The sequence below is a fragment of the Bufo bufo genome, chromosome 9 (genome assembly GCF_905171765.1).
Source record: "Bufo bufo chromosome 9, aBufBuf1.1, whole genome shotgun sequence".
NCBI classification, from domain to species: domain Eukaryota; kingdom Metazoa; phylum Chordata; class Amphibia; order Anura; family Bufonidae; genus Bufo; species Bufo bufo.
This window is the reverse complement of record NC_053397.1, coordinates 187,495,763-187,517,339: the sequence shown is the minus strand read 5'-3', so window position 1 is coordinate 187,517,339 and position 21,577 is coordinate 187,495,763. Positions and strand designations below refer to the sequence as shown.

Sequence of the window (21,577 nt, the reverse complement as noted above, 5' to 3'; positions counted from 1 at the left end):
TTCCAAGTTATATGAAGAGCATCTACAGCACCTGGCAGAATTAGTGCAAACCCTCATTAAACATGGGTTAAAAATCAAACCGTCCAAGTGTCACCTGTTCAAGCCTGAAGTCAAATATCTGGGACACAATGTCAGTGCAGAAGGTGTGAAACCAGATCCATAAAAGGTAGCCGTAGTCCAAAGCTGGCCAAATCCAATACTGTCAAGGAAATAAGAAATTTTCTTGGCTTCGCAAGCTACTACAAAAGATTCATACCACACTTTGCAGATTGCTGAGCCTCTTCAAAAACCATGAAGTGCCATCCTAAGGCTTATCAGAATACCAAGATCCCTGTTGAGTGCAGTGCAGAATGTGAGATTGCTTTCCAACTTCCCTAGAAGAAGCTAACGGAACCACCAATTCTTGGTTATCCTGACTACAACCATCTGTTGCGTCTGTATACAAACGCAAGCAAAAAAGACGTGGGAGCTGTGATATCTCAAGTTCAAGCTGTGAAAGAAAGAGTCATTACCCATGCTAGCTGATTCTTGAGAGACAAAAATAATGGCCTAAATTACAGCTCTTTCAAGTTAGAATTCCTTGCTTTAGTATAGGATGCAACAGAAAAATTCAAGGACTACCTAGCGGACACACTTTTCATCATTTACACAGACAAAAATCCCCTTGTTCATCTAAACATCGTTCGACTAGAAGACCTAAAGCAAAAGTGGGCTTCCAAGCTTGCTAATTTGACTTCATGATCAAATACTGCAATCTTGTCCAGATTGCCCACAAAAGGAAGCCCTACTTATTCAGATGACGACTGGGAAGACATAGAAATGTCATCTTTTTATTCTAGCAAAATATCAGCCAAGCTAAGACCAAAACTCCAAGAGCTGACAGCTCTCAGCAACAGTCTCATCCTGAACCACCATTGGAAAAAGGATCCAGCTCCAGATTTGGAGAACTGCAAGATTATTTGACAAGTGGAAGTGATGCCAAAGAGGATTTAAAGAGGAAAAGCTGATCCTGTACTAATTCACTTATGGCGGATATACCACATACAGATATATAACACAAAAGATAAGGACAGTTTGGCACTCAGAAAACTGAAGCTACCATCATACACCATTTCTGCTGGATAGGGATGAGACAAGACATTGAAACCTGGTGCCGTAAGTAGCGGAGGAGAACGTTAAAAAGCCCCTCTCCATCCAATTGTCAACAAGAGACCACTTGGAATCCTGGCCTAAGTCAAAAAGTTGGACTGGGTACACGTACGCAATTAGCATAATTGACCACTATACTAAATTTGTTGTTGTCATACTTATCAGAGACTTGACAGCAAAGGCCACTGCTGCAGCCTTATGGAAAAGTTTCTTGATGGGTGCCCAGGCAAAAGTCAGTCAGTAAGTATTTGCTGTTTAAGGCCTCATGCACACGACCATTCAATTTTTTGCGGTCTGCAAACCGCGGATCTGCAAAAAAAGGAAGCAGCCAGTGTGCCTTTCGCAATTTGCGCAACGGAACGGACGGCCCATTGTAGAAATTCCTATTCTTGGCCGCAAAACAGACAAGAATAGGACATGTTATATTTTTTTTGTGGGGCTACAGAACAGAGCAACGGATCCGGAGAGCACACGGAGCGCTGTCCGCATCTTTTGCGGCCCCATTGAAGTGAATGGGTCCGCACCTGAGCCGCAGTCATGTGCATGAGGCCTAAGGCTGTTATCAGAGTTATTAGAGTCAATTTTAGCTCGGCTACATCTGTATATCCAGACATTGCTATTTGGGAAGATTTGCACTGTCAATTGTTTGGAACTGTGTTTTGATACAGCAGGATTCACTGCAACTCCCATTCTTCACTTTAGTAAAGAAAGACTTTTTTATTTTCTACAACTGCCCTGATTACTGACTCCAGCACCATATGCCGGCCACAGCATCTACATCTACTGCCTTGTACCCATACAACACTAATAACACCAAGGGCACCCTAATTACCATCATACAGGGCCCTTATATCAGGGTGTGCCCTCCTGTCACTTCCTTGGCCCTAATGAGCATCGGTGTGAGGATTGATCCTGCTCACATTCTAGGATGCTGGTGGCCATTTTAAATAATTCCCAGAGAACCCCTTTAAGTGACAAGACTATGCTGCATTTTCACATCCGCAGAAGTAGACATTAGCACCCATTACATAGATGTACTCATTTAAAGGGTCACTGTCACAGATCCCATTTCATGACTTCCCACCCAACATTCACACTATAAGAATTGGTGAAGACAGTAAAGATGATATCTACATTCATAAATCTAAAAATTTGGCCTACAAAAAACAATACTATTTTCTACCTATGTTAAGTAATTATTCAGTCAAGCCTATTAAAGTGGTATTCCCAACCAATATTATATGGCTTGTCACTGTGACTTGCCATAAAATTCTGATCATGATGGTTTGCCCATTGGTTTACTTGCATTAGGTTGTTTTGTAGTTCCCTGCACATGGGTTGGCCAGGAACATTGCGAGAGAAAATCTGTGAAGAATCGGGGTGTTTAAGTAGAGCTCCATTACTGTAATAAGGTAACTTACTGATACTTCATCACTTATTATTGTGGAAAAACCTCTTTAAGCAATTACATCTAAATGTAAGTTAAAGGCTACTGTATGTAGACCTTTGAAGGCAATTTTTTTGATCATTCATGAATTGTATTCATTTTTTTCAATTGGTCTTTTGAGACCCTTTCTCTGTTCAGCCTTGGGATTCTCTAGTTGCAGGCTCTGTATTTTTACTATTTCTCATCAGGCAGCTCAGCTGACTGCTCCTTATCTCTAACCTCCTAAAAAACATTTAGTAATTTAAAGATATGGGTTATTAGACGACCGGCACAAAATGAAAGTGAAAGTATGATGACAAAACGGCTGAACATATTTAATAAGACCAATTGAAAAAACTATTTTTAGCCCCAAATGAGTAAAAAGCGTTCATAACAAAAAAATTGCCCCAGAAGGTGTATGTAGCCTTTAAGTTTAAGGCCCATCCAATGAATATCAAACCCATGTATTTTATTGGACTGCTGTGAATGCAATTTCCTAAAATTTATGACTGAAATCCCTCCACTGCCCAACAACTATCCATCATCAAACTGAAATTTAATGTCAAGTTGCAAGTGTACCTCTCTTCACAGTGTCTTGTACAGCTCTTGGGTGGGTCCTCTTCAGATCCTTTCACTTCTTTTGCTTCCCCGTTGCTTTTTTCCTCAGTAAGTATTTTTGCATCCCCTGTATTTTCTTTGTCAAGGCCACCATCCTGGCTAGTCGTCGTGCTGTTAGCTGTGCTGGATGTTTCTCGACCCTCAGTTCTAACTTTTTTGTGACGGCTCCGTCTCTGGCTCTGCCTCCTCTTTATAGTGTCTTCAGGGGTAGTACCATTCTGTTCTGCAGTTTCAGCATTGCCATGCTTAGATTTCTGTCTCCAGTTTTCCCTGAGATTTCTGTGAGAAGGGCTTTCTTCGCCATTAATGTGACTCTCACTGGCATTGACATCCGTTTTCTCCTCTTGTTTATCTACATTTTCATCTATTGCAGCTTCTAATGCTTTAGTCTTGCGATATATACTAGAATGAGGGTTCAGAGCTGCCAGTTCTTCATTCTGGAGAGCTTCTTGACTGGACATCTGTATATGCCTCCTTAGCTGGCTTGTGCGTTGCTCCCAAATAGACATTGTATGCCGCTTTCTGCGTTCCTTCCTAGTCAGAGAGAATTAGGAAACCATTCACTAGGGTTAGTAGAAAATGGCATTGTATTATAGCTTAAAAATGCCAACAAATTCAAAATCAATTTACACATAATATATTTAGTCAATTCCAAATCAAATTAAACAGTTTATGTTACATGATGACTCCATGACACAGTATACATTAAAGGGCGTCTGTCAGAAATAGAGCTGAGTGAATCGATTCGTACCAATCGAGTCATCTCATTACGCAGAAGGCTCTACACCTGTGACGGAGTGTCCCTGAAGCTGAGGATCCTCTCCCTGTAGCTTTATTGACAGGGCCTGACATCTTCAAGGAGCAGCGCAAACACAGAGGATCTGCTTCGGCTTCTGGAGCAGCGATTGTTCACGTTCTGCTACCCGGAATTGTAGCGGCACATGCACAGTCGCTGCTCCAGAAACCAGATCCTCTGTGCTTGTTCTGCTAGTAGGAGCAGCAGCATAGGTGCAAGATTGTCAGGGCCGGCCAAGATGTCCAGCCCTGCCAATCAAGTGGTGGGAGAGCATTTCAGCTTACAATACACCACATCGCAGTTGTAGAACTCTACTTGAAGAGACGAATTGGTATGAATCGATTCGCTCATCTGTAATCAGGTCACTATTACAGCAAGCCAAGCATAATACCTCCCATTTGTTGCTGCATTCCAAAGAAAAAGGCCTTTTGATTCCATATGTAAGTGAACTCTTGAAGGGAATGTGTCATCACAAAACAAAGTATTGTTTAAACCATGTTTTTATGTTAAGCATGTTTCTTTAGAATTTTTGGTGATTAAAAAAAATCATAAAATCATGTTGTTTTCACACTGGCCACTAGACCTAAAATATGTTAACTGTAAATCTTGTATAGGACCGTGCTGCCGAATTTCTCTCATCCGATTCCTCTTTACATCATAGGGCTCATTTCTGGTAACCCGGACATAGGAACTAGGTCTTGAATCCACCAAGGGGTTCGCAAGATAGTGAAGCACTGCCTCGTCCGTTTTAGATAAAATGGTTTATTATACTCAATAAATATCCACTTGTAACAGGCATATCACAAAGATAAAAGATAAAAGATCTCCACACTGCTCAGCGTGGAGATCTTTTATCTTTGTGATATGCCTTTTACAAGAATAACAAGAAGAATCGGATGAGAGAAATTCGGCAGCGTAGTCCTATACAAGATTTATATTGAATTACATGGTGACTTTGCCCCATGTCACTTCTTAGGATCAGCAGCGCCAAGATTCCAGGCAACGTATCAGAGACTTCTGTTTTGTTACTTTTACTAAAATACGTATGTTAAGACTTCCTGTCTTTTGAGAGCAGCACTATGGGCCATAGACACAATGGGCAGGAGAGGACCCTATTGACTTCTATACGAGAGTTTTCTAGGCATGCTTTGTGACCTACTGTATGCAGAGGTCAAGAAGGAGCAGATAATCAGTAATATCTCCAACTGTAAACGGTGGATCCTGTGTTATCTATATAGAGATGCTATTTGTTGTTGTAATTCTGCCTATGATGATAACAAGTACTGAAAAGTTTCCAGTTTCCTATTATTAGGCCTAGTGGCTAGCGCACAAATTGCAGGATTATACATAATATGTTTTATATAAAATAAAACATTAAAAACTCTTAAAAATATATATTTTAAAGCATAGGTCATTTTCTGATGACCCATTCCATTTAAATGCGCGGATGGCTGGCCGTAGCCCCTCGGTGCACTTTACCCCCGCCGCTATTCTGTTGAAGCCCCTCATTCCATTAGTTGATTGACAGGAAAAGGTTTTGAATCCTCCTCTCACTTTGCTCAGTAATATTGCACCTGCTGTATAGAATCGGCACATGTACAGTACAACACATTCTGGTGAACTGTACTGTGCATGCGCTGATTACATATGGAAAGCGACCACTTCCACCTCCACATATTAGCCAGCAGCAGTGACATGCGTGTAGATAACACGCCACACTCCCAGTACAGCAGAGACTGGAAGCAGAAAGGGAATGGAGCTTGGCACTGGAACCACAGCAATGGTGACAGGTGAATCATTTCTTTTTTTTATTAAACCCTGCACCCTGCCTGTCCATATGACAAGGGGTTCACAGTTTTGTAGCACCCCTTTAACTGTGTTATGAAAGGAGGAGGAGGTTCACTTTAGGCTACACTGGTTTGTTTTAGTGAATATTTAGACATAATGTTATAATCGACTCGGCTAATACATTAGGTGGGTAATTTTAGCTTTTAATTTCAGGGTTTCCCATGTTTCCAATTACCAGTTAATTAAGGTTGAAACCAAACATTATGTTATTCTCTTAATGTTTAGGTAATACATGCTGTCAAACTGGTAATTACTAATGCTACTGATAAGGCGCTATGTCATTATATGACTCATCATGACTGAACCATTCCATGAGGTTCCTGCACTCATCAACCAGGCACTGTATTCAGGAAAGCCCATGCATGGATTCCTCACTAAGTCCACATACCGCGTTACATAGTTTATTTTGCTATGACCAGAGTGTAGCTAATCTGTAATTCTTAGAATCTACTGGAGCAATTTTCCATAATTTTCCAAGATGTAAATTGAAGCTCCTGAGCCCCAATAAAATACCTGTAAAAGGGCCCCACCTACAGTACCATCTCCCACTAATACTGGAGACTTTTTATGTGACCTCCTCAGGCACTAGGGCTTGGTCGCAACTGTTGCCCGTGCACCACCTATGGCTACCCCTCTGGAATATCAAGACCTCATGTACATGGCAGAGCCATAGGGACTCTGAGTGCCACCATAGTCTTCTCAGGCTCCACATTTTAGAGATACTTTTCCACACGGCATACAGTATGAAGGAATAAGACTGATAAAACTATTTATGTTTGTATATAAAATGGCAGGTATATGGAAGTGCCATAATGCCTCATGTTGACTGCTTTGGTCAACATATTACAGTTCTTTGGGGGACTCGACAGCAAGTGTTTCAATTGCTGCAGCACCACCACAGGGAAAGATGAAACATTACACAGTGGTTTCAGAAGAGCGTTGCCTATCCTATAAGACTCCTCACTCCTTTTAAGGCGCTCTCCATAAGGAGATATTATATTCCCCTAGCTGATCTCTGCTCTGGCTAGTTTATGGAAGTTCTGAATGAACCTCCTCTATTAAATGGTTTCCCAGTAATATTGATAGACAAATCTCAGGCTAGACCATCAATGGTGAGGAGTCTGACACCCGGTTGGTCAGCGGTTCTGCAGCAGCTGCAATAGCTCCGGTACCAGAAATTGGCACCAGAACTACACTGCTCTGATCATTTTATAATGGACAGAGGTGGTTACTGCAGCGCTGCTCCCATTAAAGGGAATGGGAGCAGTTCCCAAACAGCTGATTGGCAGGGGTGTGGGGTGTCGGACCCTCACCGATCAGATATTGGTGGCCTGTCCTGAGAATAAGACATCAATATTAAAGCACCATAAAATCCCATTAATGGGCTAAAGGACATCTGAATCCGAGTTTGCCATGCCAGACAACTTCTCTAGTGTTCAAGCATATTCAGCAGAAACTGGCTCTAAAACTAATCTTCCTAACACGTGTTTTATGCTGCACACTACACCTTTTCAAGGTGCATGGTAGAATGCATTGGTAGTTACCCCCTTTATCTTATCTGAACATTATAATAAAGATTTGTTATTTTGTTTTAGTGTCCTTCTCATACATATATTTTGCATGGTAGAACTCTGGAAAAAGTGTGTTATGCCGCTTAATTAGAAAACTTGAGACCTTTGAGAGCTTTTGCTAAAAATCTACTGAAGAGGCTTTCACATTAAGTTAATGGATCTATATCATTGGATGTGTGCCATGGTTACGTTTCTTAGTGCTGAAGTGCATCTTTGTGTCAGCCAGTTTTTCACATTAAGGGTACTGCCACACAGTCAAGTTTCCTGATGCTGTGAAAGCCAAAATCAGGAGTGGATCACACAAGGAGAGAAAGGATAAAGGACGGATACAACTTCTCTTTTTTTAATTCACTCTTGGTTTAGGCTTCAAAAACTGCATCAGGAAACCTGACTGTGGGAACTTACCCTTAGACATAGTGCTGAAAATATAGCTATTCTAATCATTCTACTGATGGCAGCCTTCCAAAAATTGTAAGTAATCAGACCATGAACATCTTATAAAGCTGCATACAAACTGTCCATATGAGTTGCAGCAGCATAGCCAGAGGGGATGCCAAGGCAGTATTTGACCCAGGCCTTAGTGTCTGAAGGGCCCTAAGTTCCTTTTGCCGCTAAAGCATCAGACAACAATTTTAGGAACATTTTTTTACACAAGGACACATTTACCACTGGGGCACAGGAGTTATAAGTTATGCCTCTGGTGGGGTGAATGGATGTTCTCTGTGGACACAAGTTAAAATATGGTATGGAGGATTTAAGTGACCACAAGGATAATTGTATATTTTTTTTAAAAAAAGTATGGAATTCAGGGGAATTATTATGTACAGCATTAAAAGACAACATGAAAAACAACATATGCAGTTTGTAACTAACTCACTCAACAGATGATGCATTAGGTGCAGACATAGGGCTGACCTCCTTGGCTTTTTGAAGAGCATGTTTCTGGTTAAATGCCTCCTCTTCTTCCTGCTCATCCTATGGAAATCAGGTCATAAAGAATTGGTTACTCATCCAGTCCTATAGCACATTTACTTAACACTTAAAGGGGTTGGCCCATCTCAGACTTACAGTCACATAGGTGTGGGTCCCTAAAGTGAATTCCAGTTCCTGTCTCTAAAAAGCAAAGAACACATCACACATGCACAGGAGCTCTTCATTTACTGCTATGGAAGTTCCGAAAATAGACAAATGGGCATACTTGGTTATTTTCAGAAGTCCCATAGTGATGAATGGATGGTGCACCATGCATGCCTCCTCTCCATTCACTGCTATGGGACTATGGAAATAGCCAAGCCAGCACTCGGGTATTTTCGGAACTCCCATAGAGTTCAATGGACAGTGGCTTTGCATGCACGGTATGCACTCCTTCACTTTGAGAGGCCTGTTTGGGAGATAGGAGTTGGACCCGTCCCTATCTGACCTTGATGGCAGTTCCTAGAGATATGCCATTAATGTCTGAGATGGAAAACCCCCTTTAAATGTCTTAGTTTTAATCCATCTTACAGTTTTTGTAGTGTGTTTTGGTATGGTTTTTGATGCAGTTTTTTTTTTGTGAAAGACAGAAGGTAGAAGAAATATAAGTCCTTATGTTATATTTTTGCTTTTCGAATCCACTCAAGGCTTTTGGCTCAAAAAAATATATCTGCACCAAAACAGCACTAAAAATGGCCATGAAAACTGCTTGTGTAATTTCAGCCATACAGAGCATTCCAGATTTTATGTAAGAATAATACATGTCTACCATACAAGCACCACTCTATTCAGTTATTCACCCTCGATGCAAAGGATGTGAGTGGGTATACTTGAAAGCCGTAAAGGGGTTCTCCAGACCATAACATTTTTAAGTCAACTGGATATGTGTTAACATGAGAAAGAAATTGTACTTAACCTTTCAAATTTCCACTCCAATGCCAACAGTTCTGTTGTTATTACTGGTCTTTGAATACATCACACCATTTATAAAATGTAATTTTGAAATGTCTACAGCAGCCAATCACTGGTCGCCTAATTGGCGTCAATGGCAATTGTCACCACCAGACTGAAGTGAATGGTGATGTCAAGGTAGCGCACCACCAGTGAGGCAGGGTAAATGCAGAAAGTAGGAGTGGCAAGGGATTTAAAAGATGATTTTATTTTGTTATGGTGCTAGAAAATACCTTTAAGAAGAAAACAAGGGGGGGGGGGCAGCTATGGCTATGAGTGAGCACTTACCTTGGTCAGCTCCTGTGCATTGGCCAAATTATCCACAGCAATGGCAAGAAATACATTGAGAAGTGTATCTGGTAGAGTTAAGGTTCAGGTGCTTTAAATATGAATATAATAATCAACAGATGAATTCTTTTGAAATTGTAGAAAAGAGAACATCATTGAGAACATTAGGCATGTGGCTCAAAATCTTGACAGATTGTTGAATAGCAAGAAGCAGAACAGCCTCAACTGTCTTCAATATTGCTAATATCTGAGGGATATATTCTTATGAAAAAATAGAGAAAGGGCCTACATGTATTGTGTCTGATACCAGATTCAGTATATAAACTAATTTACATCCATTTTTGGTGGTAGGAGGATCACATAAATAGGGCAGATGAAAGCGCTAACAATTCAACATTGCGCAATTAGGAACAGGTGAGTAGTGATGAGCGGCAGGGGCAATATTCAAATTTGCGATATTTCGCGAATATTTTGTAGAATATTCGTCATATATTCGCGAATTCGAGAATTCAAGAATATATTCTTGATAGCGAAAATCGGTAATGTAATATTCACGTAATGCGCGCAAAATACAGGCGTGGGTCACTTATGCTACATTTTTCAAACTGGTATAAGTTTCCTGAGACTGGAGAAAATGGTTGGCATGGCAGAACATTAGAATAGCTTTATATGAAGATAGAGTGCTCCAATATGTTCGCACTTGCGACTTTTAGGCAATATCTGCTACACTATAGATCAATCTAACCTCCACTGACTATCTCCCCCTAACTATCTGAATTATATATATAAGTTAACTGTCTAATGTAATACAACAAAGCACAGAGCACAGCAAGGACACTGCTGTCTCTTTCATAACTGCAATAAACTTTCGAAAATAGCTGCTGGGGAGGTTCTTATATACTAAGGGGTAGGCAACTTTTCTATTGGTTGCTAGGGATGTTGCTAAGCTGTGACAAAGCCTTCTCATTGGGCCACAAGATAGAAGAAGGGAGGGATGATCACCTGATGTGTACTGTGTTAAAAAACAAACAAAAAAAGAATATTCGTCATTATGAATATATAGCACTATATTCTAAATATTCGCGAATTCTCGAATATTCGTGCTTAACACTACAGGTGAGATGGAGTTCCTTGTGGTCCACAGTATACAAGTAAGAATAAAATAGTCACTGGGATTACAGATGCTCAAATAAGTATATTCAGGGCATATAACAGTGTATAGTTTGGTTGCACTCAGGAGATGTCCAATTGGACTTTTTTCTGTTTCCCAAAAACCTGTTGAAATTTTTCTACTGTTCATAAGTGAGCATTGTATTTTAGGCTGCATCGATTCAGACCCAAATAGAATTTTTTTGGACCGACTTGCATTCAGAAATAAAGGTGTGTCCTTCCTTACCTTTCATCCTGACTCAAGATATCCCAAGAAGAACCGGCTTTGAAAATGATAGCTATTTGTTTACTCGACCATGTGTCGTGTTTTTTTTTTTTTTCAAAGGTCATCTTCTACCACTCATCTTGAGTCAAGAAGAAATGTATGGGAGAAGACATCTGGAAGAATTAGTCTCATCAAGACAAACCCTTCTCAAATTGAAACAGAATTCTTTGGTAATGAGCTGTCATTACAAATGTAGTCATACAAATGTAGCATAATATGCCATTCAGATAATTAGCTATCTATGAAGCACCTGGATGGGTCACATCCATCAGATAAAAGCCGCTTATAATCAGAACTCTTTTCTGGTAAACAGAAGGGTGCCCAGAACCATCCTCTATGATGTCTATATGCCCTAACAGAGCATATGGAAAGAGGATGTCTTCAAGAAACAACCTCTTTCAAAAATATAACATAATATGACAAAATTTTGTTAACAGGTTGTTATGTACTAACATTTTGGGTCACATCACATTTTTGTTTCAGAAACTGTGTATTTTAAATACTAAAATATAATAATCTAAATAAAATAAATCTAATTTACACAGAATAGACCTGGACAGAAGCTCCTTTTCTCCCTCATCATTACCACATGGCTTTATAATGGGATTTTATATAATTATTATGTTATATGTCAAATTGTTTTATGATTTACCTGTGTGTGCTGACTGTGAGGGCACTAGAGAAGAAGCTGAACTAGCTCTTGATTCTAACTCATTCTACTGAAATGATGTACCTTACTTATTTGCTAAAGTTACCAATACGTCTGTGGATATCTTTTATTGAGAAAGGAAAAATGAATATAAGATCTTTGCAATCCATTAATCTAAATGACAGGTGCAAGCCCACACATTATATTGACAAAAGGTAAAATTAAGACTTTATCTCCTTTGTCACTAAGTACTCCCAAGATTTCCTTTTGCAACTGGGACCTTAGATTTTTTTGCTTCTCAGTTCACACAATTTTCAGTTTACCAAGTGCTAAATTATGCGAAAAGCTTGGGAAAAGTGTTTTTAAATTATTTACTGATGGTGATAATTAAAGAAAACCACAAATGAATAAAATAATGAATATGTATGTTTGTTAATTTATCATTTTTTTTCCATGCTCAATGAATGTGACAGATGTGAATAGCAAGTAAATATTAAATAAAATAACAGCAATTGAAATGGACAATAATTTTGGGAATTTAGCATGAGGGTAACATTTAGGCCTCTTGCACACGAACGTGTGCTGCCCGTGCTGCAGACCGCAAATTGTGGTCCGCAAAGCACGGGCACCGACTGTGGGCCAGCCGCATGCGGATTGCGACCCCATTCACTTGAATGGGGTCCGCGATCCGTCCGTTCCGCAAAAAGATAGGACAAGTTCTCTCTTTTTGCGGAATGGAAGCATGGAGCAGAACCCCACGAAAGCACTCTGTAGTCCTTCCGTTCCGTTCCGCACCTCCTGATTTGTGGACACATTCAAGTGAATGGGTCCGCATCCGTGATGCGGAATGCACACAGCCGATGTCCCGTGTATTGCGGACCCGCCGTATGCAGGCTGCAATACGGCCACGGGGGACACACGGTCATGTGCAAGAGGCCTTATAGTCAGTTTTGCTTGAGCCTGTGTTGAAGTACTTTATGCCACATTTATCAAATGTCACATGCTGTTTGATAAATGTGTCTAATCTTTAAACCTAACGCATTTGTCTAGGAAAGCTACTACAATTTTCCTACTACTCTCTCCTACTGGAGTCATATTGCAACTTTTTTGCGACTTTTTAAAAAAGTCTTAGCAATAAATTTGGAGTGAAACTCCATTAACATAGCTGACCAGGCTCACTTTCCCACCCATCTTTCAAAACTCGAGATTGCAGCATAAGAATGCAAAAAATTGCAAATTTTGGTGCAACTAAGTCGAAAAAGTCACAAAGCCGCTATTTTGCTAATTTTTTAAACCAGAATTCTGGAGTGGAGGCATGATAAATTCCCTATGTTTTTCATAAACAGTGAGTCTCCTCAGTATAGCTAATCTTCTAAACTATAATATTCAGCTTTGTTTTAAAACTAGTACCCCCACAGGAACAAACAAAATTAACATTCTCCAGTTTCCTTTGGAATCACCTTTAAGGTCCCTTTAGGTAGGACTACAGAGCAGCAGATTGTCGGGAGGGAAGAGTTCCTTCCCTGCAATCGCCTGCTCGTCTGCGGAGAAGACTGCCGCATTTACATGCAGCGATCTCCTCCACTAATGCCATCGCTCGTCCCCATACTGACTCATTGTTTGCCGGCATCTATACCCTGTAACACTCTTCTCACTAAATCAAGCACTAACATTGACTCTTTGGTATTTCTCCAACCTAAGAGTACTTAGCTCACTTAATAAGGACCAAACATTGGATTTCTATGTAGAGATAGAAAATATATTTACTCTAAAATTTGGATATTCAACCTGATTTTATTTTATTTTTTATCTGATTGTATTGAACCTGCATTTAGTGTGATTCAATTCTGGAGAATCTGGTGAGGGATAGAGAAATACAGATAGACAGAGAGAGAGGTTTTTCTGCCATGCAATTTGGCACTTTCAATCTGGGTTGAGTTTAACGGGTCAATTGGCCAATTTGGTCGAATTGGACCCGAATCGAATTTCAAGAAGTGTGATAATTTCTAGAGATGAGCGAATCGAATCCAATGAAGTGGAATTCGATCCGAATTTCAGGATAAATTTGATTCGCCTCGAAGTCGCATTTTCTCGAATCGATATAACCAGAGATAGTGTAAAAAAAATAATAATAATCATACTTACCTCCTCCATTTGCTCGCGAGGGGCCGGGTGCCGCCATCTTGATTGAAGATCTCAGCCAAAATCCTGTGCGTGTTGACATACGACGTCAATACGCCGGCCGGCCTGACAACGTCATCTCGGAATGATGAGGAAACAGATGTTTGATTTTAAACCGACATGTGAGTAAAATGGATCTCTATTTTGCTTCGATTCTTTTAAATACAAGGTATTTTCAATGTCGTATTTCTCAAAGTCTGCCTCCTATACAGAATACATTCATCCATACAGCAATTCACACGTAAAAGTAATAATTAGGATACAGTTGCCAAATAGCGTGAGAACGATGAAATAAATGGAAGACCACATTCCAGAACTGACTCCACCCTGTGACCGGATACCATTGTACATCACCTCATTCCAGTCTTCTCCAGTTAAAATCTGATAATGACAAACAGCAATACACGTTTTCTCTTCGAGTAAGAACTTACAGTCTATGGGGTATCAGTATTATCAGCTTATGACTAATGCATCTGTTTGGGCATATCAGTACCTGAAACACGGTCATGATGGCTGCAGGAAATGTATCGAAATTTGCGGAAGGAGTGCCGTCATTAAAATTAAATCTGCAAGCAAATAAGACATAGTGAACATCAGGACAAAATACATAAAATCGGTAAAAGCATTGACACTTAAAATACAAAAATTACAATTAAATGTAATTTTTGAAGCTTTCATCTTTTTAAAATACCTATGTGAAAACCAATGTGGCCATCAATTAAGCCAAATACATTTGCGTTCAGCAGTTTGGAAAGGTTGTGTGACAACTTCTGTTAAGCTACCATCTTAGTATTCATAAAGACTGCTTCAAGGCTTACAATATAAGGGAGCCTATGGACTATGCCACCCAAATGTTGATGTGACATTGGGGAAGATATTACTGTCTTAAATTTAGACAGCTATAAACTAGACCAGAAAGGCAAAAGCTGTGCCAACTTTATAATAGTGGCTAGAGATTAGCAAATTTCTTAAAAGTTCAATTCGGCTGATTCATCGAATTTCACCCAAAAATTTGCTTTGTGGCGAATTACTTTGTCACAAAGCGCATTGTTTTGTAAGTAGCGGGTGCAATGACAGGGAGCTGCGATAACGCCGCCCCCGTCATTGTACCCCTCAGATGCCGCGTTCATTTTTATGAAACTTACCTCCTCCATTTGCTCACGACGGGCTGGCCGCCGCTATCTTGCTTGAAGATCTCGGCCACAAAGATGGAGATTGGCGGCCCATCGCAAGCGAATAGAGGAGGTTGTTTTTTTATACTATTTCAGGTTAAATCGATTCGCTGACACAATGCACGAGGAAATTAGGCTTCTAAGCGAATCGAATTTATCTTGAAATTCGGATCGAAATCCACTTTGTGGGATTCGATTCGCTCATCTATAAAAGCGGCCCATGCTTTCATTTTGTGCATCTTGCTAGACATGGTAGGGTAGACACTTCTCCGCACTGCACCTTATGGTTATCTCATGTTGGACTGAAATTTTGGCGCGGTTTAAGACATCTCTAAGTCATGCCCTATTGGGCATTTTTCATAAGTGTGTAGTGAGACTCAACATGTGTCATAAACATGTAAATCTGAACATAATGTATGTACACCATTTGAGCCTGAATTGCGGCACTTTTTTTTAGTAACTGTTTATTTTCTGACTCTCTCATCTTATCTCTTTCTAACAAAGCTCGATCCAGTCCCGTACTTCACATAGATCCAGAGCTCCATTCATTGCTTCCATTGCTCTGTACAATTTTTTTCAAGCTGAGCACTCAGGGTGTTTGTCCTTTCCTAGGGCTATGCCCTTTCTCAGGGGATGTGTCCTCTCTGTTGCAATGCTTTGTCTATAATGTCACAGCTTCTAACAATAGATCTGGTGGTGGCAATTGAAGGATAAAACTGAGCATGTGTGTCCACCTCAGCAATGTTATTGAGGTGACCAGAAAATAAGGAGAAAAAACTAACACAATTTTATTGAATAACAAAGTTGCTATGCTAAGTTATTAATTACATGCAATTACAACAGTATTGTGATTAGGGCTAAGAAGTAAAATGGAGAAAATGTCCTTTGCGACTGTAAAATCTCTCCTTTGTATAGGGGACTCTTTTGGGAGGTGGTTACCTCTATGACATTTTAATGTCAACTTTATAGGTGGCTGCTAGACTAGGAGGCTATCAGGCTAAAGGGACTGTTCAGGATTAGAAAAAAGGCTGCTTTCCTCTAGAAAGAGCACCATACTTGCCCATACTGTCATGAAAGGTAGAGAACAGTGCAGCCCTGTACTGCACCTGCACTACTGTCTGTGCCTACTTGCATGATCTGCCCTAACTTGGCGATGGTTCCTGACTTAGGCTACTTTCACACTATCGTTCGGAGCGGGTCCGTCTGATGTTTAATCAGACGGATCCGCTCCTATAATGCAGACGTTTGCACCCGTTCAGAACGGATCCGTCTGCATTATAACTTAGAAAAATTGTGTGAAAGTAGCCTGAGCGGATCCGTCCAGACTTTACATTGAAAGTCAATGGGGGTGGATCCGTTTGAAGATTGAGCCATATAGTGTCATCTTCAAACGGACCCGTCCCCATTGACTTACATTGTAAGTCTGGACGGATCCGCTTGCCTCCGCACGGCCAGGCGGACACCCGAACGCTGCAAGCAGCATTCAGGTGTCCGCTCACTGAGCGGAGCGGAGGCTGAACGCCGCCAGACTGATGCTTTCTGAGCGGATCCGCCTCCACTGAGAATGCATTAGGGCCAGACGGCTGCGTTCGGGACCGCTTGTGAGCCCCTTCAAACGGAGCTCATGAGCGGACACCCGAACGCAGGTGTGAAAGTAGCCTTAATTAAGTGCAGAAGCCTAAACCTAAATGTGTAAAAGAGTAGTCAGATAGAAAGAAGTTAAAACCAGACAGGCTAGACCAGGATCAGATCGGAAACTAAAAGCTAAGTCAAATACACAGCAGAGTGAAACCAGGAGATAACATCCGAGGCAATCTTAGCAGGCGAAGGCACAGACTAGCAGAGTCTAATACCAGAGTCCAAAATCAAGCAAGGTCAAATAACAAGTAAAGTCAATTGACAGGAGTTCACGTCAGAGGCAAAATCAGTATCCAGAGGCAAAGTCAGAAAAACAGGCAAAAGGTTAGTGATTCAGAGTAACAAAAACAAAATTAAGGTAGCTAATGAGGCAGGAATACCAATCACAGGAAACTGTGGCCAGCAGCGGCCTGTTTACATAGCCCTCCGTCAGAAAGCATGTGACACTGGCGCTGAGCCTGATTGATTCGGCATCCCTGCTCCCTGGTAGGTTGACCACCCCACTGTCAGCAGGGCTGGTTTCTGTAGCAACTGAAAGACTCTGGTGGCATTACCATCAGACTCACCACGGGATGGAAACCGGTAATTATGTAATGCATACCTTGTATTGATAAGGCAGCTCAGCTCCATGAACTTAATAGGGCTAAGCTGCATTACTACACACAAACTGTGCTCAGGTGTGGAGGCACATTTACATTTAGGCACATTCATTGGCTATACAATATCCATGGAATTTTAAGCCTGAAATGGGGATTTAAGTGTGTCCTCGGTGTGGCCACTAGCTTGACTTTACCTGTGGCTTCCTGGCTGGGGGCAGTTGTACTCCAGCCTTGTTTGGTGTTGGGGCTCTGCTCCTTTCCTGGATGATTCTGCCCAGTCCTGCCACCTTGTTGGACATAAATTTTTCCGTGCTACTAGAGACTCCTGTTCTTCCGTGTCTTGGATGAACAGGACGTCTCTCCCCTGCTCCCCTGCTCCTATGTGAGAAATTATCAGGGCAACTCAGGGTCCCAGGTTTCCAGGGTATGAGCCGTCCTACCATCGGGGTCCGCTCATACAGTGAAGAGTTAGGGAGAGGATTAGGGACGCTATAGGAGGTGACCTGCTTCCCTTTTCCTGGATTCTTGGCCTTGCAGCTATCCTCTATCTTCTTACATTATACGGTGGGGGGTTTTCCCCACTCCCCACCGTGACACTGTGTCCCTCTTCTCCTACTCAGTCGGCCCAGTTTTCACAGTAGTGCTGCTTCCTCCAATGCACGCAAGCTGAGGTCTGCTTCTTGGTCTGCCCATAGGATTTATGCACACTATCTCTGACTCTTAAAGGGCCAGTGTGTGCATCCTAATCCTTCCCAGCTGGCTGCCCTGGGGTACCTTCTCCTGTGGGAGTGTGCCTGAGCAATTGGTTCTCGTTCTCTAGTTTCCTGCAAAGGTACACTCTTGTTTTGCTCTCCCGTAAACTTCTACCTGACTTCGGACTTGACCCTTTGCTGCCTGACCTGATCTCCACCTGATCACCATACCTACCCTGAACTGTCTGCCCTTCAGACTGACTTTGGATTGTACAATCTCTGCCTGCCCTGCTCTGGCTTGGTATGGACTATGGTTTTGCCTCGGTTTTTCGCATCAGTGTCTCTTGACCACTGTGGGTCAGCAGTCTACTGAATAGAGACTGCTTCAGGAGGCAGTGGCCTGGCAGTTCCCCTGCAGCAGAGTCCAAATCCCTAAGCAGTGGTTACTGGGGAGCCAGTTAGATAATACCCTTAGGAGTAGCCTCAAGTGAATTCTGTTCATCAGATCCACATCCACTTTGTAACACACGGCACAAAACTGTTTACCTGTGATTAGTGAAAAGAAGATAAACCTTGAAGGATGGAAATGATAATGTATTAGTTTCTACAGATGTCTTATAACTGGGTACAATCATTATTTATATTCTATGTTATACTCTCATTCAGTAGATATAGGTAACATTAATCATCTGCATGGAAATCAGATGTAAAATATATTTGCTTTTCATAGGACCATGAAATGGTAAAGTCGAATAAACTGCTAATGGAAATAATGTAGACATTTTGCTTTGATTATTAGCAAAACGGTGCTGAAGCTTCTCTTCTGGAAGCATTCTCTATCAAGCTATGTACCATAAAGCCTAATGGTGTTCTCTGCTTTCCCACATTGCCTGTTCCCTATGTGTTTATATTATTATTTTCCTGCCTCCTTAGATTAAGGCACTTTATCATCTCCTTTGTGGTGGTAAGCAGTGCTTACAGTGTTCTAGCACTTGCCGCAATAGACGTGATCAATATTACAGTTATTCATCAGTATAATTGGAGCTGGTCTCAATCAGCGTGACAGTGAACTATACGAGGCTCCGCTGGGATACTTGCTGCAATGTTACTGTGATCTTGTCCTTTATCTACCTTCAATACAGTATTCATGTCATTATTTCTTAGAGGCACATGAAAAATGGAGGACATCTTTTTTGGTGCAAAACCATGCCAGACTATATATATATATATATATATATATATATATATATATATATATATACTGCTCACAAAAAGTTATGGATATTTGGCTTGTGGGTGAAATTTCAGGATGAACCTAAAATGCACTGTAACCTTTACAGGTGAACTTAAAGGGAACCTGTCACCGGGATTTTGTGTATAGAGCTGAGGACATGGGTTGCTAGATGGCCGCTAGCACATCCGCAATACCCAGTCCCCATAGCTCTGTGTGCTTTTATTGCGTAAAAAAAATCTGATTTAATACATATGCACATTAACCTGAGATGAGTCCTGTCCCTGGCTCATCTCACGTACAGGACACATCTCAGGTTAATTTGCATATGTATCAAATCGGTTTTTTTACACAATAAAAGCACACAGAGCTATGGGGACGGTATTGAGGATGTGCTAGCGGCCATCTAGCAGCCACGTCCTCAGCTCTATACACAAAATCCCGGTGACAGGTTCCCTTTAATGTGACCTTATCTAAACTTTTGAATGCACATGTCCAACTGTCCAATGTTTCAGTACTTTTTGCACAAGGAGCTTAACAGCAAAATTCATAACAGGTGTTTGATCCATGAATCACCCAATAAATTTCCTGGTTCAATTAGAATTGGTATTTAAAAAGTCCTCCTCATCATGCTGTTCACATTTTGACATCATGAGGCCAAGACAACACCTAAGAATTGATCAACTGTACCTCGCCATTGCGAGGCTTCAAGCAGGATGTTCCCAGACAGAAGTGGCTACTGAGCTTAGAGCGTCACAGAATGTCATCATCAGGTTGCATTAGAGATACAGAGAGACTGGAAGAGTCACAGAAAGGCAAAAAAGTGGATGTCCTTTGGCCATATCCCACAATGATGACCACTTCATTGTGAACAATGGCCTGCTGGACCAGATGATAAATTTCACACAACTCCAGGCACATTTAAGGGAGGTGAGAGGCACCCAAGTGTCACATCAGATCATTCAAAACTGTTTACATCAGTGTGGTTTGCGTGCTAGACGACCAGCAAGAGTACCTGACCACAGGCGTCATTGTCTTGCATGTCCCAGGGAGCATCTACACTTAACGAGGGACCAGTGGGCCGCAGTGCTGTTTACTGATAAAAGTCAATTCGCTTAGCAGAAATGATGGCCGCCAACAATGTTGAAGACGTCAAGGACAGTGCTATGCATCAGCCACTGTTTGCCTTTGGTGGTGGTGGTGTTACAGTGTGGACAGGTGTGTCTAGTCAATACAGAACTGCCCTACACTTTGTGAATAGTACAGTAACAAACCCATACTACTTGAATAACATCATGACTCCAATCATTGTGCCTAATTTCATCTTCATGGACGATGAATCATCAAGGTTGCATCATTAGGGAACGGCTGCTGGAAATTGGGGTACCTCAACTGGAGTGGTCTGCACTTTCTCCAGACCTGAAACCCTTTGAAAACCTATGGGATCAGCTGAGTCGCGATGTAGAGGCTTGTAACTTTGCACCCCAGAACCTCAATGACCTGAGGGCCACCCTTCAAGAAGAGTGGGATGCCATGCCTCACCCGACAGTAAGTCAACTTGTGAACAGCATGAGACTTTGTTGTCAAGTTAAAATTGATTTTCGAGGCCACATGACAAGGTAAATTTTTTTAACTACTGCTGTTGACTTTTGTTTCAATACATTGTTTATGATGAGGAAATAACCATTGCATGCTTCTACTTAAATGCCCTACTTTTATGATATAATATCACTGTAGTGTGAACGTTTTATGTTTTCCATAAATTCCACCCAAAAGTAGTTTATATATATATATATATATATATATATATATACACAGCCTTTGGTATGTAAGGTGGACCAGATATTTCCTAGCTATGAGCCACTCACTAGGGCAGGGGTGGCCAACTTGCAGCTCTCCAGCTGTTGCAAAACTACAACTCCCAGCATGCAAAGACTGCCTACAGCTACCAGCCTACAGCAGGGCATGGTGGGAATAGTAGTTTTACAACAGCTGGAGAACCGCAAGTTGGCCATCCATGCACTAGGGCAGTGATAGCGAACCTTTTAGAAACCGAGTGCCCAAACTGCAACCCAAAACCCACTTATTTATCGCAAAGTGCCAACACGGCAATTTAACCTGAATACTACAGTCCAGTATAGTATATTTTCCATGTACTTTACTTTTAGCTATAATAGCCTGCCTACATTCAGTGCACTGCTTGTGCCGATGAATGGCAGGAAAACACTTAGGGTACTTTCACACTAGCGTTATTCTTTTCCGGTATTGCGTTCCGTCCTAGGGGCTCAATACTGGAAAATAACTGATAAGTTTCATCCTAATGCATTCTGAATGGAGAGCATCCGTTCAGTATGCATCAGG

General features: G+C 41.3%; 1 protein-coding gene across 1 annotated transcript in view; it reads right to left on the bottom strand.

Annotated features, from left to right (window-relative positions):
• Positions 1-21,577, bottom strand: part of CACNA1E (calcium voltage-gated channel subunit alpha1 E) — a 638,268-nt gene that overhangs the window by 87,928 nt on the left and 528,763 nt on the right. Inside the window, exons 16-20 of the mRNA XM_040406914.1 lie at positions 14,378-14,450; positions 14,148-14,265; positions 9,620-9,687; positions 8,286-8,383; positions 3,155-3,727 (exon numbers count right to left, since the gene is read on the bottom strand). Of these exons, the coding sequence (XP_040262848.1) occupies positions 3,155-3,727; positions 8,286-8,383; positions 9,620-9,687; positions 14,148-14,265; positions 14,378-14,450 (930 nt within the window). The remainder of the gene's footprint in view (positions 1-3,154; positions 3,728-8,285; positions 8,384-9,619; positions 9,688-14,147; positions 14,266-14,377; positions 14,451-21,577) is intronic.